At 37.1% G+C, this 23,915-nt stretch overlaps 5 protein-coding genes and 1 long non-coding RNA gene across 6 annotated transcripts in view; 3 read left to right on the plus strand and 3 right to left on the minus strand.

The window, feature by feature from the left end:
• LOC105168978 (F-box/LRR-repeat protein At3g03360-like) overlaps nucleotides 1-1,454 on the plus strand; it is a gene marked incomplete at its 5' end in the record, with an annotated part of 4,124 nt that extends 2,670 nt beyond the window's left edge. Inside the window, 1 exon segment of the mRNA XM_011089212.2 lies at nucleotides 221-1,454. Within this exon segment, the coding sequence (XP_011087514.1) occupies nucleotides 267-1,391 (1,125 nt within the window). The 3' untranslated portion in view covers nucleotides 1,392-1,454.
• LOC105168977 (probable F-box protein At1g60180) lies at nucleotides 1,608-3,553 on the minus strand. Its single transcript, XM_011089211.2, has one exon. The coding sequence runs from the start codon at nucleotides 2,689-2,691 to the stop codon at nucleotides 2,017-2,019; it is 675 nt and encodes a 224-aa protein (XP_011087513.1). The 5' UTR covers nucleotides 2,692-3,553; the 3' UTR covers nucleotides 1,608-2,016.
• Nucleotides 4,795-7,425, minus strand: LOC105168981 (trafficking protein particle complex subunit 4). Its single transcript, XM_011089214.2, has 3 exons — nucleotides 7,243-7,425; nucleotides 6,979-7,147; nucleotides 4,795-5,241 (listed from the first exon to the last, which is right to left on the minus strand). The coding sequence occupies exons 1-3, from the start codon at nucleotides 7,300-7,302 to the stop codon at nucleotides 5,045-5,047; spliced, it is 426 nt and encodes a 141-aa protein (XP_011087516.1). The 5' UTR covers nucleotides 7,303-7,425; the 3' UTR covers nucleotides 4,795-5,044.
• LOC105168979 (ABC transporter I family member 20) lies at nucleotides 7,263-13,004 on the plus strand. The gene is made up of 8 exons (XM_011089213.2): nucleotides 7,263-7,391; nucleotides 9,252-9,598; nucleotides 9,695-9,828; nucleotides 10,347-10,466; nucleotides 11,237-11,332; nucleotides 11,420-11,572; nucleotides 11,657-11,734; nucleotides 12,649-13,004. Exons 2-8 carry the CDS (start codon nucleotides 9,430-9,432, stop codon nucleotides 12,874-12,876), a joined length of 978 nt encoding a protein of 325 aa, XP_011087515.1. The 5' UTR covers nucleotides 7,263-7,391; nucleotides 9,252-9,429; the 3' UTR covers nucleotides 12,877-13,004.
• On the plus strand, nucleotides 18,468-20,380 carry LOC105168982. The gene is made up of 4 exons (XR_848373.2): nucleotides 18,468-18,579; nucleotides 18,676-18,809; nucleotides 19,326-19,426; nucleotides 19,940-20,380. It is a non-coding gene; the product is annotated as an uncharacterized LOC105168982 (long non-coding RNA).
• LOC105168983 (ADP-ribosylation factor 1-like) lies at nucleotides 20,256-23,861 on the minus strand. Its single transcript, XM_011089215.2, has 7 exons — nucleotides 23,710-23,861; nucleotides 22,364-22,516; nucleotides 21,979-22,049; nucleotides 21,277-21,396; nucleotides 20,923-21,041; nucleotides 20,601-20,682; nucleotides 20,256-20,505 (listed from the first exon to the last, which is right to left on the minus strand). The coding sequence occupies exons 2-7, from the start codon at nucleotides 22,509-22,511 to the stop codon at nucleotides 20,500-20,502; spliced, it is 546 nt and encodes a 181-aa protein (XP_011087517.1). The 5' UTR covers nucleotides 22,512-22,516; nucleotides 23,710-23,861; the 3' UTR covers nucleotides 20,256-20,499.

Consider the following 23,915-nt stretch of genomic DNA (forward strand, 5'->3'; position numbering starts at 1 on the left):
TGGGCGGTCCACTCTTCCTCTGGTTTCTCTTCTTCCCTCCCCTTTCTTCCTCTCCTTTCCGCCTGCCCTCTTTTCTCTTATTCTCGGTTCTTCACTGTGGGTAAGCTGCACTTGTCTTTTTCGCTTCTTTTTGTTTTTTGGTTGTTTTTGGCAGTCTCTTGTTTTGGTATAATCTTGCGGCCTAATGTTTATTGTATATCAATTTTGTTTGTTCTTGCAGTACACCAACCACAAGTTGTTTCCGCAGTGAACTCTAATCTTGATTCATGGACCCTGGAAGCAATAGTTCTCAAGATTCGAGTGCCAATATGGAGAAAATCGCCAAGAAAGAAGACGTAGAAACGAACATTGATCGACTAACTGAGCTACCGGAACCATTGATCATTCGTATACTTTCGTTCTTGGAGATGAAAGACGCTGTGAATACAGACACTGTTGCTAAAAGTTTGAGACACCTCTGGACCCATGTCGATTCCATTGTTTTCTTTTTTAATGCTATGCCCAATGGGGATTATATAGAGAGGTTCATTGCCTTTGCTGATAGAACTATGCCGCGGTGTGCTTGTCCCAATATCAAGAAATTCGTACTCCACTTTTACCATGATCCCGGGGCTGAGAATGGGCCGTTCTTGAATGAAATGTTCTTTAACTGGGTTCACCGGGCTTTCGAGAACAATGTGGAATTTCTAGGACTACAAATAAACGACCTTACAATTGAGCCACCTGAGTGGTTTTACCAGAGTTTGTTTCTCATAAGATTGAAATTATATGATGTGATATTGGGTTCTTCATTCGTTCGCCAAATAGATTGGCCTTCTTTGAGGAGTTTGAACTTGAAAAGAGTGGAGATCAATAATGAGCAAATGGCGCAACTACTATCAGGTTGTCCTCAGTTGGATACTATGGTTCTTGATCGCGTTAGTCACATCATCACTAGCCTCAATTTTACGTCGAAAAGTATGAAAACATTGAAATTGATCCATCTTGACCGTGATGATGATGAAATTCCCTTGCAGATTAAAGCTTCTTGGCTTCAAGAATTGATTATGACAAAGGAGTTTTGGGGTTTCAATTGTCATTTTCTTAACATGTCCTCGATGAGGAAAGCTGATCTCTCTTTCACAGTTCTTGGCGTTGATACTGATGAATATTGGGTTGATGTTCAACGGTTCAATGTGGCAACTGAACTGCTCAAAACCGTATGCAATGTCGAGGAACTAGTGATTGGGCCAGTGCTCATTCTCGTGAGACTACTTTTGCACAATTCTGATACATTTGTCAATCATATCCCCCACATCGAAAGGGCATTAACTTTCTTGCATCTAAATTTAGGAATGAGGACTTATTTCAAGATTAACTATAAAATGCTTATATGGATCATGCACTTATGAAGATTTTGTATCATATATATGTTAATGAGTGGTTATTGCTATGCTTGAAACAAGCCTTATCAATGTTGAAATTGTTACACCAACCGTCCCCTACGTTTAAGTGCAAACGAGTGTCAGTTTATTTGCCTATATCAAAGAATGATCTCCCTGGGTTGGCATGCCTCTTACAGAACTCTCATTTTCTGGAGACACTACTGATAAACGTGGTGACTGGTCGTAAAAGGGTTTGCTTCTTCACATCCGTTTCAGCACTTTGTTACTAGTTTCTTTGCTGATCCAAGTACTTGTCTTCATTGATATAAAGATTTTTTTTGAAATATCCACTGAAATAGTAGTTGATTTTCTGCACAAATTAAGTACAGTTTAGGCAACAGACCATGATAGAAACTAGTAACAAAGTGCTGAACGGGATGTGAAGAAGCAAACCTTTTTACGACCATTCACCACTTTTATCAGTAGTGTCTCCAGAAGAGGAGAGTTATGTAAGAGGCATGCCAACCCCGGGACATCATACTTTGATATGGGTACATAAACTGACACTCGTTTGCACTTGAACTTAGGCGACGACTTGTGTAACAATTTCAATATTGATAAGGCCTGTTTCAAGCAAAGTATTAACAATTCGTTAACATATATATGATACAACTTGAAGCTCATCATCTGCAATCTTTATAAGTGCACGATCCATAAGGCATTTATAGTTGATCTTGAAATAAGTGCTCATTCCTACACTTAGATGCAAGAAAGTTAATGCCATTTCGATGTGGGAATATGATTGACAAAATGCATCAGAATTGTGGATAAGTTGTCTCACGTGAATGAGCACTGGCCCAATCATTAGTTCCTCGACATTGCATACGCTTTTGAGCAGCTCAGTTGCCACATTGAACCGTTGAACATCAACCCAGTCATCCTCATCAACAATGCCAAAAACTGTGAAAGAGAGATGAGCTTTCTTCAACGAGGACATGTCAAGAAAACGACAATTGAAACCCCTATACTTCTTTGTAATAATCAATTCTTGAAGCCAATGAGCTTTAATATGCAAGGGAACTTCATCATCTTCACGGTTAACATATTTCAGTTTCAATGTTTTCAAAATTTTCCACGTAACATTGAGGCTAGTGATGATGGGCTGAATGCGATCAAGAAACATAGTTTCCAACTGAGGACAACCTGATATTAGTTTCGCCATTTGCTCATTATTGATCTCCACTCTTTTCATGTGCAAACTCCTCATAGAAGGCCAATCTATTTGGCGAACGATTGAAAAACCCAATTTCACATCATATAATTTCATACTTATGAGAGACGAACTCTGGTAAAACCACTCAGGCGGCTCAGTTTCAAGGCCGAGTATTTGTAGTTGCAGAAATTCCACATTATTCTCAAAGCACAGTGAACCCAGTTAAAGAACATTTCGTTCAAGGACGGCCCATTCTTAGCCCCGGGATCATGGTAAAAGTGGAGTACGAATTTCTTGATATTGGGACAAGCACACCGCGACACAGTTCTATCAGCAAAGGCAATGAACCTCTCCATATAATCCCCATTGGGGCATAGCGTTAGAACGAAAAACAATGGAATCGACATGGGTCCAGAGTTGTCTCAAACTTTTAGCAACAGTGTCTGTATTAACATCGTCTTTCATCTCCAAGAACGAAATTATACGAACGATCAATGATTCGGGTAGCTCAGTTAGTCGATCAATGCCCGTTTCTACGTCTTTTTTCTTGGCGATTTTGTTTATGTTGGGACTCGAATCTTGAGAATTATTGTTTACAGGGTCCATGAATCGAGATAAGAGTTCACTGCGGAATGTCAAGTTTGTTTATCGCAAAAGCTTTTGCTCCCTCAATGAATTCGAAAGCAATGATCAGTTCCACAATGACGGCAAGTGTTTCGACTTTGAACTCATAGCATATGTACTGAGGAGTGCGCAGAATCTGGAGAAGTTGATCATCACATCACAGCAAGATTATCAGTGCGGGATGAGTTGTGTTGCAAAGCATGCATCTCTTTTGGCACCTTCCATCCTTTTTTTGAATAGAACAGGGGTATGGCACGGACCCGACCTTGAAATTACCTATAACTAATACTACTCGGATTTTCTACTTGTATAATAAGTGCTTTTTTTGCTTACAATATCAAAGCTCAGTTCTATTGGGTATTATATTTTTAGTCCTATAAAATTAGTACAAATCACGATCTCATATTTTATGAAATTCTTAAAACCATCTAAAATTATAAAAAAGAGAAAATGAAAGAAAGAAAGCCAGAAATTGCAAATTTAGTCTCAAAATTGGAATTCCGTTAACTTTTTAATGGAAAAAGTACATGGGTCGTGGTTAACTTCAAAATTTGGAGGGAAAAGATAGTTGCAGTTTGTGTATATATATATATTTTACCCGGCTCCACGTGCATGATTAATTACGGTATGAGCAACTTTATAAAGTCTATAGCATTACGTAAACTTAATAAAACAATTCCCGAGTTTAGAATTTTGTCCTAAATTTATAGTTGGAAACATGAGATAAATTTTTTTATTTTACTTTAGTTAATTATGTGTCTACGAAGTCACTTTCTAAATTTGTCCATCTATTTTATTATTGTAATTTAGGGGCTAATATACAAGAAAGTTAGAAAAGCATATTGGATTAGTGGTCTCAAACTTATTTTTTTATCTCCTTAGAGAAAATGAGGCATCCATGTATTAAGGCAATGATGTGCAGGTGGTCCAATTTTAGGATCTTCATCTGCATAATGCAGACTGAGTTTGCAGAATGTATGTAAATGTACTTTATTTTATTTTCATTTAGCTCCAAAAAGTAACTATCTTTGTTGCAGCGTTACAAGAAATGGTTGTTATCCAGCACCATTCGTGCTGGCCTCAAACTCATCATATGCCTAGGCACTACCCTTCTCATCCACATTAAACCACCTGTTTGAATCAACTGGACATCCCGTCTACCTAGCTACCTCTTCACATTCATCACTGTGTTCAAAAAACACTTGCACTTCACAGAATGTCAATGTAGCATGTAAGCATTTATCATTCATCATTTTTTGGTTTCAACATAATGAAAACCTTGGAGTAGAAAATGCTTTCAACAAGCAGTGCTTGCTGCTTTCTCCAAGTTCAAACAGAGACCAAACCAAACCCCTGTTGCTCCATGTTCGCGTTCGTATTTAAACACCAACATTTAAAACACTGAACAATCAACGCAAACACTGATTCCATCAACATAGCATCATCAACCATGTATAGTCCACAGAAGCTCGAGTCTGAACCAAATATTCACCTATTACCCTCCATTGAGTGAATGTGATCTTCGTTGTACTCCAGCTTCCCCGCATATTTCAATCTAAAATGAAATTCAGAAAATTTGGAATGGTAACTCTATTTAAGGAAAACAACATTGATTTTATAGTCATGGCTCATCGTTGAGGGCCATGGGCAGAAGCCCCAGTTTTCTAACTCCACACATACACAATGGAGAATCCTTGCGCAGGTTGTCTAACCTTCTATCATTGTTTCAGAAATCAAGAGAATGGAACACTAACTAAACAAGCTTTAAAAACAAATGAAAACCAATTCAGTGCAAAACAAAGGATAGAAAAGGTCTCTCATGCTCAGGTACAGGTTAAGCAGGTCATCTTCCCAGTAAGGCGACCCGATCCTTTTGTACTGCTTGTGCCAAATTTATGTCAAACAACTCGCACCGAATTGGCATCTCCATCTCATAGAACGGGTTCTTCAAAACATAGTCAGTGTATAACTCATAAATATGTTTCAAGAGATTCTCCATATGCAGAGTTCCAGGCTCACAGACCACAAAGAATTTCGTACCTGCACAAACAAAGTGATTTACTTCAGTTATTTCATTTATGATTTGATGTAGATAACCATAATCAAACTTGGCAAAAATTTCTGTAAGTTTGGTCGGCTGAAATTAAGGGCTAAATGAAGGAACTTTTCTTTACTAAAAGAAGCTATCAGTCGACATTGCTGTAACACAGGCCAAAGGAAAAATATGGAAAATTAAACTTAAATAATCAAGTCAGCCATAAATCTTGTGCCTAGACCCAATCATGCACTTACAGAGGAAATTCTTTCTTTCTAAGAGATAAGACTCAATAGAAAAATACAAATTTCAACTACATGCAAAAATACTATCGCAATCCAGTAACATTTTTACCTGAAACTTATCCAAAAAAGAAGAAAAACAAATAAATATAAATCAACAAAAGTAGGAAAAAGCTAATGACAAAGTGATAGAGATTAAAGGTGCCTAGGAAAAACATTGACTTTAATGTATAAACTCTTCAACAAAATCAATCCAAAGGGGAAGGATTTTAACAATCTCAAACTTGAATTGCACAAATTAGATCATACCTAACACTATAGCATTAGCATGTATTATAACTGATACCTAACTAAAATCCCCAAACTCTGTATAACCGAGTCGTCTCCGTCCAAACTAACACTACAGCATTAGCATGTATTATAGCTGATACCTAATTAAAAGCCCCAAACTTTGTATAGCCCAGTGGTCGTCCTGCAAGAACGAGAAATGTGATATATCCCACTGGGAATAAAACTCTTCCTAGGCTTGCAAAAATTAATTAGGACTAAGAAAAGCTTTTACTCCCAAATTCCCATCCAATTCATTTCTTAAACGCTCAACCAAATGTTTTTCATGGAGAACAGAATATCTCCAGCAGAATCGTCACCATCAACCCTAAGAAGATCAAAGTCACTGCAAAGAGTAGCTATGCGTCCATGAATGTAATAAAGCATCACTACTATCATCCACAGTTATTGTTGTGTGCACGACAATGCAATATCAAAACTGCCATCGCTACTCCCATTACAACCAACACCAGAATTGATTTGTCGGACAGAGGAAAGGCACAACCAATGACTCCAGATGTGTCCAGATCAGTGCGGTAGTATTTAAAAAGAAAAGGTAAAGGTGGTGGAACCATGATGATCACCTCAGGCGTATCAGTGGTAGATGAGGGGAGGGGAAAAACAGTTAACAAAAGGTGATTGAATAGTGGTGGTGATCAGAATGGTTAACATGCCAACAGTGTACAAGTTGACAGCCAAGTTGGGTGCAGGGTGAGCATAATTGATGGCGGTACTCTGAAGTCAAATATGCAAATGGCAAGGATAAGCTTAAGCTGTCACAAAATTGAGGTGAACTGTGCCCTTCACTAGTCTATCCCAACATCTGATGAATTGTCTCAATCCGTCCCACCAAACTACTTAATTGGAGATATTGCAGATTGGTAATCTGGCTGATTACAGATCCAATTAATCATATTCAAGCTCAATAAAACTCTCTCTAAATCCCCATGTTCTACCCTCTCCAAATCAAATTCACTAAGTAATCTCATCACCCATACAATCACTACTATCAGAAACCCCCTATCAAGCTCCAACTGAATCACGCGCCACATTCAATCAAGAAAACAGAAAAACACATACCCAGAAATAAAACGACAATACGATAGCTCAAAATGCCACTGATCATCAAATCAAAAGCAAATATAAAGCGAAAAAAAAAAAAAAAGTTCTCACCAGTGAGGGACTGGAAACAGTGAAGATCGAAAGTATCAGCCTGAAGTAGCTCGATTCCAGAGCAGCCCGAAACAGGGGAGAGCTGCTGAGAGATGGCGTGCATCGAGTGCCACAGGCTCGCCAGTCTCAAACTATCGTTGGTGTCCATTCTTCCCGCCGACCCATAATCCTGAACAACGCCAAAGAAGACGCAATTTTTTAGGAGTCTCTTCAATTCCCCAAAGTGCAAACTCTGAAGATCCAGGAATCGGGCTTGGCGTTTACCTTATAGAAAATGAGGCCACCTGATTTATTGATGATGTAGAGACTGTAAATAGCTGCCATGGATTGCTTGTCAAAATCTGATCCGAGGTGTGGGAGCCAGTTTGAGAAGATGGAGGGCTTTGGTGAGGAGAATGAAGTTGCAAATGATGGTAAAGTTGTTCAAGAGTTGTTTTTTAACTTGATAGAAAGTGGGATTGAAGATTTTATCAAACTTAACAAAAAGGTCCTCATATTACTGGTTAATTTTTTATTTTTATATAATCATATTAATTTTAATGTGTAATTATATTTACATTTATGCTCAGTCCAAAAAATAAGTCAACATACCATATTATTACCTCATCAAGTGATGCTCTAAATTTTCAAGAATATTCAAAATATTAAGACAAATGAGCAGTTTCAAAAAACTATTAAGACATAAACACTATGTTTGGATTAATATTTTGGATGTTTTTGTTTTGGTGTTTTGGAGATATAGAGAGAAAAATAGAGATAAGTAAGTATGTGTTTTGAGATATATGGTATGTTTGGATTTGTGTTTTGATATAATATAAAATAATGTAAAATAAATGGTGTAGGTTTGATGCTGGTATTTGGGAGACAGAAGTTACTGTTCATTGTCAAATCATGTCTTTTAATATATATATTTAGTAATATATATGTGTATGTATATATTGTATTTTGTTTGTTAGTGAAATATAATATATATATTTATATTAAGAGAAGAATAAAAAATAATAAAAAAAAGTAATAAAAAAAATTAAATTACAATTGCACACCTAGTGGAGGTGTGCAAAATACAAAAACAAACAAGATTTTGTAAAAATGGGCCAAAACACAAAACCAAACATTGTGAAAAGGACTGAAGGCAGCTTGTTTGAAGAACTCCAAGTTCCAAGATTTCATCCCCACACATCACAATTGCACTTAAATCCTATCCAAATCTCACCCAAACCCCAACAAAAGTGAAGGTAAAGAATTGAAATTTTAGGTACTTATTGCAAACAAACCAACACTTTAGAAAAAATGTTTCATTTTCAGTTATTTTTATGATGTTAAACTAAGAGTATTTTGGTTCCACAGTTGTAACGTCTATGAAATATGGTTAATATCATGTCAGCAAAATGACAACAATTAGTATAGTGATTTCAAACTATAGGAGTCTTTTTGATGTTACATAATTTAAGAGTCATTTTACAATCTGTGATAGTTTATGGAAGATGAATGTTTTTTATCCATTTAATATGAAGTAAATGGTTTATATATTTTAAGGTTCCCCTTTCAATTGAGGCACATTTTTACGGACAAAATCATAAGGACAATATTTGGCATAATAGAGCATCAATCATTTTGCACATCGTATCATTTAACATCGTTTGCAGGAATGAGTCAAATCAAGCCATATATTTGTACCAAGTCTTTTATCTAGAGGTTGATAAGAAATTTAAATTTCTTTATGAATATAAAACCCTTCTCTCGAAACCATACAATTAGAGCAGATAATACTTATAAGTTTCTATGCTTCCTTTTAAGGCTATGCAATCAGAGCGGACAATATCTCATGCAACAGTATGTCGATTGCATCGAAACTTGAATGGCTAATAAGCTTCAAATTCTCATTCCCCTAGTAAGGAATCTTTCTAAGCACGAATGTATGAGACATAGAATAAGAATTAATAATACCTTACACAATGAGACATTAATCATATCGCACATTACATCATTAATATAAAAAAGGTTGATTACGCCTCTCAAGCCCGTTTTTTCAAAAACAAACTCACAATTCTCATTAAAATAAAGTTAATAATACTTTATGTAATAGGGTATAATCGCATCATACATAACATTCATTATCTATTATATATATGGGAAGGGTCTTTATTATCTTGGGAAAAAGTGTATCATATAAACTTATAAACGTATGCCTACTTCTTTTATTTGTTTCATTATAATGAAATCCAAATTTTGTTTTTACGTTCTTAAAATATTGGTATCCCGTGGCTTGGCAGTTGGCACGGGGTTAGAACTCACGTACTATAAAATTTCCTACAAGCATTTAATTCCGGGCTGGTGTCCCAACTATTGCCACGTTTCGGACCAAGCCATCGCAGCTGCCAACCTCCTTTTACAAAACCTGACCAACAATCCAGTCTCCTTCCGTCCAACGCTCAACAACAAAACGAAATAATGGCAGAGGAGGACAGATCCCGGCCGACATTGGAGATCAACAGGCTGAAATTCACGTATCCCGGAATCGATGGCCATCCTCCACCGGGCTCCGCCCCTTTGATCGATGATCTCTCCCTCACACTCTTCCCCGGAGACCGCTGCCTTCTAGTGGGCTCCAATGGAGCTGGTTCTCTCTTTTTTTCCATGGGTTTATCGAGATTTTAACAAGTAGCAATGTTATAATTCAGAAAAGGAATGATTCTTGATGTGGCTGGGATTGCAGGGAAAACAACAATCTTGAAGATAATAGGAGGGAAGCACTTGGTGGAGCAAGATATGGTGAGGGTGTTGGGAAGATCAGCATTCCACGACACCTCTTTGACTGCCTCGGGTGATCTTTCTTACCTTGGTGGTGAGGTAAACTTTCTATATTCTTGTTCATTTTTTGATTTCCTGACTTATGATAGACGTCGTGATGTTGTGTGTATTTATAATTTTGACGTCAGAAGGGTAGACTTCGATGAAATAAATGAGCTTTGTGGCTGAAACTTGATGAACTGTGAGGAAAATGTAGAATTTGTAGTACTCCAAGAAGGGGTGAATGGGCCTAGTGGATATCAGTCTCACTGAAACTCACTCTACACTTGTATTTCTAAGCATTTATCTTGTATGAAAGATATTTATTGGTCATTGTAACTTGAATATGCTATGAAAGGATTCATGAATTGCAGAGCTGTGTAATGGCAAAAGATTTTGTGGAAGTGTCTTCCAGGATAAGATGGATTATCAATGATGAATTTTGCTTTTTGTTTGGAGAATGCTCTAAAGCGCTTTCCTTGTGTACTAATTGTTCCTAATAGGAAACAAACTTTTATTCCGTGAAATTGTGATCACACAACAGTAGCTTTGATATTTGGAAACTTATTTATTTCCAGTGGAGACGTGAAGTTGCTTTTGCTGGTTTCGAGATTCCCATTCAGATGGATGTTTCTGCTGAGAAAATGATTTATGGGGTTGCAGGTATCAATCCCCAGAGACGAGATGAACTAATAAAGGTAACATTAGCTTGGGTTGCAATTTTCCATGCTGGAGACTGCAAGTTTATCTTGGAGTGGTTACATTTGTGGTTTCATTTAATGATGCACATTTGATATCATAGATAAGAATTGCTCCCTGATTGGAAAGGAGATCACTACAAAAGACTTGAGACCAGCCATTTCTGGCCTTGTAAATCCTTTTGTTATAATGATGAACAATCATGCTATACTGTTTCAGATTTATATCAAGTAATGTAGTCATGTTTACCGAAGATTCTGCTTAATATTTTGACCAGGACTACTAATGTCAGATAATTGGAGTGGGAATATGTTGAAGCCTGCATCGCCATTACCAAACTGCATTTCTAGACATTTGACTAGATTAACATGCAAGTAAGAGATTTTTTATTGGAAGCACGCTACATGTGCATAACAAGAATTTTTGTTTGCCTTACAAATGAAGGGAAAAGATAATATTCTTTTACGACATCAAGGTCAGCATCTGTTTCAAGCATGGGGCAGACTGCAGACTGCCTAGGATCAAGGTTTGATCGAGGAGCCTAAGTAGGATCCATTTTAATGTACTCATAGATGAGATGAACCTGGGACCTTGCGTATCAGTCCTCATATTTAAATATTTGATAGCCGGAATTTGCATGCATCTCGTCAGGCTGTCTACCATAAATTGTGATGAAATTTTTTTCACACGTCGAGATTAGACTAACTTGGATACACTTTACTCAACGCTTGTGCAGTTATAAGTGAAGCTAGTATGTCTTTCGTTCCAGGTTTTAGGTGTTGACCTGTCGTGGAGGATGCATAAATCATCGGATGGCCAAAGAAGACGAGTTCAAATTTGCATGGGCCTCCTTAAGCCATTCAAGGTATATTTGTCTTTTATACCAAGAATCATTTTTTGTGCGAAGCCCTCTTATCTGGACCAAGTTGATTGTGTTGTGCCTGCTCTTCAGGTTCTCCTGCTTGATGAGATCACCGTCGACTTAGATGTGCTGGCAAGGGCTGACCTCCTAAGGTTTCTTAAGAAGGAATGTGAACAACGTGGTTCTACAATTATTTATGCAACTCATATTTTTGATGGTCTTGAGGATTGGCCATCTCATATTGTGAGCGCTACTCTAATTTTTTAATATATATATTATAAAGGTCCGTGTGACTGTTTGCTGTTGTAACCATTGAATCTGTTCCAGGTTTACGTGGCTCATGGGAAGTTGCAACTAGCGATGCCAATAAATAAAATTAAGGAGATTAGCAATTTATCACTGATGGTGAGTCACTCTAAGTCAAAAATCAAAAACTTATTATCCGGAGTTTACTTGAATTTATCTTTACTAAATTATCTTGTCAGCCATTCATAAAACTAGACATAATCATCTATCTATTCATCCTTCGTTAATTGAGTCTCTTGTAGAGTGATATAATTCAATTTTTTTCAATGAAAACGGGAAAGTTTGAAGTCTCTTGCGATAACAAACACAAAGGCAAAATTGTGAAAATATGACCATAAAGTACTTTTACTAGTTGATGCTGCACATTCTATATGTCTGCATGACTAAGAAACTAACATTATCATAAAAATTATTGAGAAATAGAGAGAGAGAGAAGAAGAAAAGCATAATGGAAACGGAGAGAATAAAAGAGATAAAAGGCGAGTAGTCGCTGGAGAGAAAAGAGATGAGAGGAAAAGATAGTTGAGGAAACATTTTCCTCGTTTCCAAAATATATTACTGTGTCGTGCACACACAATCTGCGTGCGTAATTATATAAAAAGGTACAAAATTTATTTATTTATTTTACTAGAATATTCATATAAAAAGAAGAAACGAATAAGAAAAATGACATGAAAAAGAATAAACTGTTATAAGGTATTGAAGGGAGCAAAGGATACCTTTAGGCCTCGTTTGGTTCGTGCGATAGCATTATGCATGATGGGATTTGCTGCGTGAGCTATGGCACTAGATCAATTTTCTTTTCTGAATTATCGAAGAGTAGAGATTATAGAAATGTACATATTAGCAGCTGCATTTGATTTAATAACTTCATTGTTCAGACATATGTTCATCAAGTTAGCATCTGAAAGAAATTGAAACGAAAAGGGTTGATGACATAGAAGTTCATATCTTTTTCTTGAAAATTTGGTATAGTCTTATGTATTTGGCTCCTTATACCATTGGGTATGCAGAGAACCGTGGAGAGCTGGCTTAGGAAAGAGAGAGATGAGGAGCGGAAAAGAAGGAAAGAGAGAAAGGCTAGTGGCCTTCCAGAATATGAAAAACGAGTTGAGGGCAGTCGTGTGATTGGGGATCCTGCCGGCCGAGTGCTGAACAATGGGTGGGCTGCTGGGAGGCTGAATTCTACCATAGCTGGTGAAGAGAATTTTGTCTTGAGCTCTAATAGGGTTCTCAGGTAGCATTTCATTTGCGATGAACAATAAGAGAAACTACCTTTAGCTATGGTGCACAAATGGCCTTATTATGGGTGAACCTTTATGTCTCAGCTGAATTATAGTTGAATGAATGTATTCTTTGCAATTGCTTACTTGCTACAGGATGCAGTTTTATCTTCATTATCAATATATATGTATTGGCATAACATTTTGCCTTCTTAATTTTGACAGTCTTTTTTATTTTTGATAAATACAGTAATCAAATTACTGTATCAATATCTCAATATACTAAGCAATACATGAAATCGGCAAATACATTAATAAGTAAAGAATAATAAAATAAATTGCAATAATAAATATAGAAATTGAAGGAGAATGACAAATGTAATAAGACACAGATGACATTCGTGGCGCAAAAGATAAAAGCAACAATTCACTTCTTCTATATTCAAAATGGAAGTAGAATATGTTTCACCGTAACACACAACCACACATACACATACTCACACCCCGCACACACACACAACACACCACACACATACACACTATCTGGACACATGTGTGTGTGTGTGTGAGTGCATGTGTGGTGTGTGGGTGGGTGGGTGTGTGTGGGTGGGGTGTGTGTGTGTGCGTGCGTGTGCGGTGTGTGCGTGTGTGTGTGTCAAGGTATAACATGTTTTACTTTCATTTTGAACATAGAAGAAATGAGGTGTTGGTTTTATCTTCTGTGCCAATGAAAGCCATCTGCGTCTTGTTACATTTGCCATTCTCCTTCAATTTCTAAGTCTTCATTTCTATCTACACAACCCTTTTTCTCGTAATTAGCATAAAATGTTGTGAAATTATGGTGACATCCTGTACGAGAAAAAGGGTTGTGTAGATAAAAATGAAGACTTAGAAAATGAAGGAGAATGGCAAATGTAATAAGCCGTAGATGGCATTCGTTGTCGCAAAAGATAAAATCAACAATTCACTACTTCTATGTTCAAAATGGAAGTAAAATATGTTCCACCGTGACACATACACACACACACACCCTGTACAAGCACACACACACACATACACACCACACACACACGCACTGTCTGGACACATGAGTGTGTGTGTGAGTGCATGTGTGGTGTGTGGGTATGTGTGTGTGTGTCAAGGTAGAACATGTTTTACTTCCATTTTGAACATAGAAGAAATGAAGCGTTGCTTTTATCTTCTGTACCAATGAAAGCCATCTGCGTCTTGTTACATTTGTTATTCTTCTTCAATTTCTAAGTCTTCATTTCTATCTACAAAACCCTTTTTCTCATACTTAGCATAAAATATTGCGAAATTATGGTGACATCCTGTACGAGAAAAAGGGTTGTGTAAATAAAAATGAAGACTTAGAAATTTAAGGAGAATGACAAATGTAATAAGACGTAGATGACATTCGTTGTCGCAAAAGATAAAAGCAACAATTCACTACTTCTATGTTCAAAATGGAAGTAAAATATGTTCCATCGTGAGACATACACACACACACACACAACACACACATACACACCACACACACACGCACTGTCTGGGCACATGAGTGTGTGTGTGAATGCATGTGTGGTGTGTGGGTGTGTGTGGGTATGTTTGTGTGTGTGTGTGTGCGGTGTGTGTGGGGTGTGTGTGTGTGTGTGTGTCAAGGTAGAACATGTTTTACTTCCATTTTGAACATAGAAGAAATGAGATGTTGCTTTTATCTTCTGTGCCAATTAAAGCCATCTGCGTCTTGTTACATTTGCCATTCTCCTTCAATTTCTAAGTCTTCATTTCTATCTACACAATCCTTTTTCTCATAATTAGCATAAAATGTTGCAAAATTATGATGACATCCTGTACGAGAAAAATTTTGTGTAAATAAAAATGAAGACTTAGAAATTTAAGGAGAATGACAAATCTAATAAGACGCAGATAACATTCGTTGTCGCAAAAGATAAAAGCAACAATTCACTACATCTATGTTAAAAATGGAAGTAAAATATGTTCCACCGTGACACAAACACACGCACACACACTCACACCCTGCACACGCACACACACAAACACACACACACACACATACACACCACACACACACGCACTGTCTGGACACATGAGTGTGTGTGTGAGTGCATGTGTGGTGTGTGAGTGTGTGTGTGTGGGTGTGTTTGCGGTGTGTGTGGGGTGTGTGTGTGTGTGTGTCAAGGTAGAACATATTTTACTTCCATTTTGAACATAGAAGAAATGAGGTGTTGGTTTTATCGTTTGTGCCAATGAAAGCCATCTGCGTCTTGTTACATTTGCCATTCTCCTTCAATTTCTAAGTCTTCATTTCTATCTACACAACCCTTTTTCTCATAATTAGCATAAAATGTTGCGAAATTATGGTGACATCGTGTACGAGAAAAAGGATTATGTAAATAAAAATGAAGACATAGAAATTGAATGAGAATGGCAAATGTAATAAGACATAGATGACATTCGTTGTCGCAAAAGATAAAAGCAACAATTCACTACTTCTATGTTCAAATGGAAGTAAAATATGTTCCACCGTTACACTCACACACACACACACACACACCCTGCACACGCACACACACACACACACACAACACACACATACACACCACACACACACGCACTGTCTGGACACATGAGTGTGTGTGTGAGTGCATGTGTGGTGTGTGGGTGTGTGTGTGTGGGTATGTGTGTGTGTGTGCGGTGTGTGTGTGTGTGTGTGTGTCAAGGTAGAACATGTTTTACTTCCATTTTGAACATAGAAGAAATGAGGTGTTGCTTTTATCTTTTGTGCCAATGAAAGCCATCTGCGTCTTGTTACATTGGCCATTCTCCTTCAATTTTTAAGACTTCATTTCTATCTACACAACTCTTTTTCTCATAATTAGCATAAAATGTTGCGAAATTATGGTGACATCCTTTACGAGAAAAACGGTTGTGTAGATAAAAATGAAGACTTAGAAATTGAAGGAGAATGGCAAATGTAATAAGCCGTAGATGGCATTCATTGTCGCAAAAGATAAAAGCAACAATTCACTACTTCTATGTTCAAAATGGAAGTAAAATATATTCCACCGTGACACATACACATACACACACACACTCACATCCTGCACAAGCACACACACACACAACACACACATACACACCACACACACACGCAGTGTCTGGACACATGTGTGTGTGTGTGAGTGCATGTGTGGTGTGTGGGGGTGTGTGTGTGGGTATGTGTGTGTGTGTCAAGGTAGAACATGTTTTACTTCCATTTTGAACATAGAAAAAATGAGGTGTTGCTTTTATCTTCTGTGCCAATGAAATCCATCTGCGTCTTGTTACATTGGCCATTTTCCTTCAATTTCTAAGTCTTCATTTCTATCTACACAACCCTTTTTCTCATAATTAGCATAAAATGTTGCGAAATTATGGTGACATCCTGTACGAGAAAAAGGGTTGTGTAGATAAAAATGAAGACTTAGAAATTGAAGGGGAATGGCAAATGTAATAAGTGTGTGTGTGTGCGTGTGCGGTGTGTGTGGGCGGTGTGTGTGTGTGTGTGTCAAGGTAGAACATGTTTTACTTACATTTTGAACATAGAAAAAATGAGGTGTTGCTTTTATCTTTTGTGCCAATGAAAGCCATCTGCGTCTTGTTACATTTGTCATTCTCCTTCAATTTCTAAGTCTTCATTTCTATCTACACAACCCTTTTTCTCATAATTAGCATAAAATATTGCGAAATTATGGTGACTTCCTGTACGAGAAAAAGGGTTGTGTAGATAAAAATGAAGACTTAAAAATTGAAGGAGAATGGCAAATGTAATAAGACGCAGATGACATTCGTTGGCGCAAAAGATAAAAGCAACAATTCACTACTTCTATGTTCAAAATGGAAGTAAAATATATTCCACCGTGACACATGCACACACACACACACACACACACACACACACACACACACACACTCACACCCTGCACACGCACACACACAACACACAACACACATACACACCACACTCACACGCATTGTCTGGACACTTGCGTGTGTGTGTGTGAGTGCATGTGTGGTGTGTGGGTGTGTGTGTGTGTGTGCGTGTGCGATGTGTGTGGGGTGTGTGTGTGTGTGTATGTCAAGGTAGAACATGTTTTACTTTTATTTTGAACATAAAAGAAATGAGGTGTTGCTTTTATCTTCTGTGCCAATGAAAGCCATTTGCGTCTTGTTACATTTGTCATTCTCCTTCAATTTCTAAGTCTTCATTTCTATCTAAACAACCCTTTTTCTCATAATTAGTATAAAATGTTGCGAAATTATGGTGACATCCTCTTAATTGTGATGTTTCCTACTCTTCTTCTCAGACCGCTTCTTGCCCCTACCCATTCACGAATCATTTGAAGCATAATTTCTCGTGCACGATGTCACCATTGTTTCGCCGCATTTTATGCTCATTACGGGTATTGTGTGTCTTTGTGGTCTATGTAAGTCCTTTATAATATTTTTGTGGGCTTGCGTAGATGTGTATTTTTATTTTTGTTTACTTAATATGAAAGAGTATCTATTGAAATGAAGAGCAATAACAGGACAAGAGAGAGTGCATTGTCCCTCTACTTTTTTCCTTTCAATATATCTCATTAGCAAGAGATATAGTGAGAGAAAATGAGTGGAGGATTGATAAAATCTGATAAATGCCTTGGCTGGTTATGATCTGCTAACCAATTCTTGAATTGGTTGCCAACAACCACTACAAAATGTTGTAGTTTTGAACCCTGATTTTGGTGTGTTTAGCCATTTTGATTTCCTTCCTGCTAATAGCGGTCTATATAATTTTCACCTTTGAATCAAATGGTAGTTTCTGTAGCATCACCTTGATTTTTGGGTACTCGCACGGAAAAGGGAGAATGGTCCTTTTGCTTAGGGACAATTAATCAGTTATATTTGTTGTAGCTGATGCTTGACTCATGCTTGTGCTTACATGTGGCATACTGTTTATCAGGTAAAGAACTAATCATTCACATGTCCAAATTTCTGTTATTTTTCTGCCTTCAGGTACTTATGGGCAGTTTCATACATATTTGAGTGGTAACAGTTTCATAGTAATGTGGTTTTGGTATTACAGAAACCATGATATTAGGCTTATATGTTGTTGAATCTGTGGTGTTGCTTGATAAATGACACAGCTGTTATTGGCGCTTTTCTTTAGAAAGTGAATGATTTCTTTATTGGAAGGAGACACTAGCTTTAACTTTTTGGAAGAGATGTAAGGTTCTTGAAGTAATCAAAATCCATTACAAATTTTTATGCTAACTTTGTTAAAGGTTGATGTGTCTTGTGTGATTTATGTTTATTGTCGCTTGGGCTTTTGCTGAAATGCCTTAATAAATACAAAGTTAACATAGTGCTAATTGCTTTCTGTTAACCATCCCATGTATTTATAGCATTTTGGATTTTGATTTACTTTCTGATCTCATGTTGCTTTTGAATCGTATGGGTAGTTAAATTACTTTGAATGTACTTTTCTATTTCTTTTTTGTTTTTCTTTTTAAGTAATTGAAGGCACTTTTCTGAATCAGGTAAATTGCAACAGGCTGAAATTCACGTATCCCGGAATCTACGGCCATCCTCCACTGGGCTCCGCCCCTTTGATCAATGATCTCTCCCTCACACTCTTCCCCGGAGACCGCTGCCTTCTAGTGGGCTCCAATGGAGCTGGTTCTCTCTTTTTTTTCATGGGTTTATCTAGATTTTAACAATTAGCAATGTTATAATTCAGAAAAAGAATGATTCTTGATGTGGCTGGGATTGCAGGGAAAACAACAATCTTGAAGATAATAGGAGGGAAGCAGTTGGTGGACCAAGATATGGTGAGGGTGCTGGGAAGATCAGCATTCCACGACACCTCTTTGACTGCCTTGGGTGATCTTTCTTACCTTGGTGGTGAGGTAAACTTTCTATATTCTTCATATTTTGATTTCCTGACTTATGATAGACGTTGTGATGTTGTGTGTATTTATAATTTTTACGTCAGAAGGGTAGACTTCGATGAAATAAATGAGCTTTGTGGCTGAAACTTGATGAACTGTGAGGAAAATGTAGAATTTGTAGTACTCCAAAAAGTGGTGAATGGGCCTAGTGGATCTCAATCTCACTGAAAGTCACTCTACACTTGTATTTCTACGCATTTATCTCTGTATGAAAGATATTTATTGGTCATTGTAACTTGAATATGCTATGAAAGGATTCATGAATTGCAGAGCTGTGTAATGGCAAAAGATTTTGTGGAAGTGACTTCCAGGATAAGATGGATTATCAATGATGAATTTTGCTTTTTGTTTGGAGAATGCTCTAAAGCGCTTTCCTTGTGTACTAATTGTTCCTAATAGGAAACAAACTTTTATTCCGCGAAATTGTGATCACACAACAGTAGCTTTGATATTTGGAAACTTATGTATTTCCAGTGGAGACGTGAAGTTGCTTTTGCTGGTTTGAGATTCCCAATCAGATGGATGTTTCTGCTGAGAAAATGATTTATACCCAGAGACGAGATGAACTAATAAAGGTAACATTAGCTTGGGTTTGTTTTGCAATTTTCCATGCTGGAGACTGCAAGTTTATCTTGGAGTGTTTACATTTGTGGTTTCATTCAATGATGCACATTTGATATCATAGATAAGAATTGCTCCCCTGATTGGAAAGGAGAACACTACAAAAGACTTGGAGACCAGCCAGTTCTGGCCTTGTAAATCCTTTTGTTATAATGATGAACGATCATGCTATACTGTTTCAGATTTATATCAAGTAATGTAGTCATGTTTACGTAAGATTCTGCTTAATATTTTAACCAGGACTACTAATGTCAGATAATTGGAGTGGGCATATTATTGAAACCTGCATCGCCATTAACAAACTGCATTCTAGACATTTGACTAGATTAGCATGCAAGTAAGAGATTTTTTATTGGAAGCACACTACATGTGCATAACAAGAATTTTTGTTTGCAAGTAAGAGATTTTTTATTGGAAGCATGCTACATGTGCATAACAAGAATTTTTGTTTGCCTTACAAAATGAAGGGAAAAAGATAATATTCCTTTACGACATCAAGGTCAGCATCTGTTTCAAGCATGGGGCAGACTGCAGAGAGTGCCTAGGATCAAGGTTTGATCAAGGAGCCTAAGTAGGATCCATTTCAATGTACTCATAGATGAGATGAACCTGGGATCTTGCGTATCAGTCCTCGTATTTCAATGTACTCACAGATATATTGTTGTTTATTTCTTTTCTTTAAATAATAAAGGCTGCATGTAGCCTATATACTTTACTAATAGAAGTTTCTAATGGATTGTCTTTCAAGCAAGCAGTACTTAGTCAAATGACATTCAACATCACTAAACATTAAAATTGATCCACCCTGAAAGGAGGGATGCATTATCATTCCAGAAATAAGCAAGCCAAAGTGGCATAATGCTGAAACAGTATAAGCTCAGCTGAACATAGTACCAGATAACTATCTATCTATGACAAAAAGAGGTAATTGCAGTACAGAATTGCATTGAACAAAAGCTACAAAATAGAAAAGATAATCTTCACTTCAACGAGAACAGAGAAACCCAAAGTCATCCAACGTCTCTCCCTAGGACTGTTGCCATCCACAAAGAAAATAAATGAGAACTAGCAATAAGGTTCACAAGTAAGCCAGCAAAATCAGCTGCCAATGAGAGTGATAGATCCTACCTTGTTTGCAATGTTGTTGGAGAGCCAGTCGAGACCCTCGTATAGCCCTTCACCGGAGGTGGCACATGTGCTCTGGATATACCTGCAAGAAATGCCAACAAAAGCATCTAATAGTTAATATAAGTGATTAATAAGCACCCTTGTCTTCTGTCAAAAGTATGCAGTCACCTATGATGTTAAGTACACCCCTTAGAAAACCCCCCCCCCCCAACCCTGGCACACACACACGCATACACACAAATAAACAAACAAAGAAATAATTAAACAAAAGAATACAAATAGACACCCACACAACAAAAAGACAAAGATACGGAGAGAGTACCAATGACGTTGACGCAGAGAGTGAAGTCCAAGCTTGTCAGTTATCTCAGCAGCATTCATGGCATTTGGAAGATCTTGTTTGTTTGCAAAAACAAGAAGCACAGCGTCCCTCAGTTCATCCTACAAGGTTCAATAAGATCAACTCAAGTAAAGTTTCTGAGGACCATTATCAGTCTCACTGTAAGTCATTTAAAACCTTGTTTTCACCTCAATTAAACAAGTTGATAAAATGGTGAAATAAAGAATGATATATAATGACATAAAATTTTTATCCAAGGAAAATCATAAAGTTTTGGGGGTTAAGACAGAAGAAACCTTCCAAATTGACTAAAAATTGTCATGTTTGGTTTAGTACCTCATTTAACATCCTATGCAGCTCATCCCTAGCCTCAACCACACGATCTCGATCGTTACTATCAACCACAAAAATCAGCCCTTGAGTGTTCTGAAAGTAATGCCTCCACAATGGTCGGATCTACATCAGTGGAAATCAGAATCACCAACATCAGAGGCAGCTTATTAACATTAAAAGATAAGGAAGCCGGAACTTCACATTGAGCACAACACAGCATCAATACAACAATTAAAATGTAGGTAATATCAAACCAAGATAATTTGCCTTTTTATTTTTAATATTTTCAAATAAGATGCTAAGATCCACTTCCATATCACAAGAATGTCAATGATAATCACTCGGAAAAACAGAACCAGTAGGTACCGCTTGGACAAGTGGGTGAGGGAGGCAGGAAGGAAAGTTGATAAACTAACTTGGGCCACATCAAGGCATGTGAACTAAGGGGGAAACTGACACCAATAGCTGCAAATAGGGGCTGACTTTTAGCAAACACCAGAAGCTCTCCAAAACTTGGAACCAAAGGCAAAGTTTTGTATTACAATAATACTTCATGGGATTTCAGAATGGAAAAATGATGACTCAGTTTTTTCCAATTTTTACCATAAAGCTTTTAGCAAGGTAGTCAATTCAGTTCAGCAGATAGCCGACCTTATGGACACACAAGGAAGATACTAGACAAAAAGTTGAGAGAACACCTCATACCTTGTCTTGACCACCAACATCCCAGACAGTGAAGCTTATATTCTTGTATTCCACCGTCTCCACATTGAATCCTGGACGAAATCACAATTATGCACATAACTAACTGTGCACTGTGTATATATCATTTGATGAAGGGTGAATCACAATCACAGAGCACACATCTACTTTTAGAATATGTGAAAAGGAGAATACTGGAAGTATCAAAAAATCCTTTTAAGCTTATCAAGTATCACAGAGAGGAAACTAACAGATCTTCACATGGCACACTGTCACACTAACAAGTTACGAGGTGCAACTTCATATGATTAAACCATCAAGCACGTAAAGAGGAAAGAGAAAATAGAAAGAAGAAAGTTATAAGAACCCAAATACACAAGAAGCGTACCAATTGTAGGAATGGTTGTCACAATTTCTCCTAGCTTGAGTTTGTACAATATAGTGGTCTTACCAGCAGCATCAAGACCAACCATAAGAATTCGCATCTCTTTCTTGGCAAAGAGTCGGCTGAAAAGCTTGCCAAAAGATAACCCCATTTTCTCTGTATGTATGTAAGACCCAGATTCACAAGTCAGCTTAGCAGGAGAGAGTTAGTTATGATACCTATTACAATTATTGGTTTCTCGTTTTCAATTTCAAAGACAGCAAAAAAAAGGTGGAGAAGACTCCTTTAATGACATGGTGAAGGTGGATGACAAAAAAAAAGAGGGGTAATACAAAAAGGGAAGGGAAGGGAAAAAGTGAAGTCTCAAAATTGTAAAATGATCACAATGATTTATACAGAAATAAATGCCATTCAGTCCTGAAAGATGGTAATTTTAGTAAAGAACTCATAATTATGCCAATGTATTAATCTAAGCAACTAAGCGAGAAGGGATTAAGTCCTTGGATCTATGTAGTATTTCAGCCAATTCCATTACGTAACTGCAGAAAAAACCTGGTATAAAAGAGATACTATATGGGAACCCAGCCTTGGACGTATTAAGCAAGAGGATACAAGAAGAAAAGGAATCACATAGCATTAAAACATTTTGAAATGACACATTAAATGTATCACCGCAAGGAAAAAACTAAAAATTCTTTCATAGTTTCGCTTCCCATTAAATATTTACTTTCTCCCTCGAATGTCTGTGACAGCTGCCGATATTTACTTGAAATACAGGTAAACTTTCTAATGTTTCTACTGCATTTCTCAAACCTATATCAACCACATAACAATTGCATCAAATACCCACCGGCATTTAACCAAGTCAAAGTTTTTAACGTTGTTAATAGACATTCACTCAATCAAACAATGAAATTCAGATGATCCGGAAAACATTACATAAATAAGCCGTTATATATTACTTATGAGCTGTGAATTCTGACAATCATAACCAGTCCTAGATCTAAAGAAACAACGCCTATAATTATGTGATACACAAGAAACCTGAAGAAAAAAGAATCCAAATAGAATTACCAAAAGCTAAAACCAAAGCAAAATACAGAATCATATTATCAGGAAATATAACCAAACAAGCAGGAGGCGGATTCAGTACTTCAAAATTAGATCATGAATTCACGTAGACACTCAAACAACATGCACATCCATAAAAACCGACAGCGTAGAATGAGAAAATCTAAGACATGAGACTTAATCCAGGAATCCGGATCTGCAATTCCACTCGCGAATGCATAAAAACAAATACATGAATTACGGCATAGACACAAGATTAAAAGGAAGATCAAGCTTACATTTGATAAAGAAAATCTGAAGAAAGAGGAGTGATTTGGGAAGAAGAGGAGGGCAGATCTTAAACAGAGGCGCTGCCCTTTGAGAGATCAAATGGTATTACAACATGAAGAGCTGGGATTTATATATTGACCCGTTTTTTAATTTGAATTATTGCACATTATTTGTTTTGGAATTTTGATGTACAGTGATCTATTTTAACATTTTC

This window comes from Sesamum indicum, linkage group LG8 (assembly GCF_000512975.1).
Source record: "Sesamum indicum cultivar Zhongzhi No. 13 linkage group LG8, S_indicum_v1.0, whole genome shotgun sequence".
NCBI classification, from domain to species: domain Eukaryota; kingdom Viridiplantae; phylum Streptophyta; class Magnoliopsida; order Lamiales; family Pedaliaceae; genus Sesamum; species Sesamum indicum.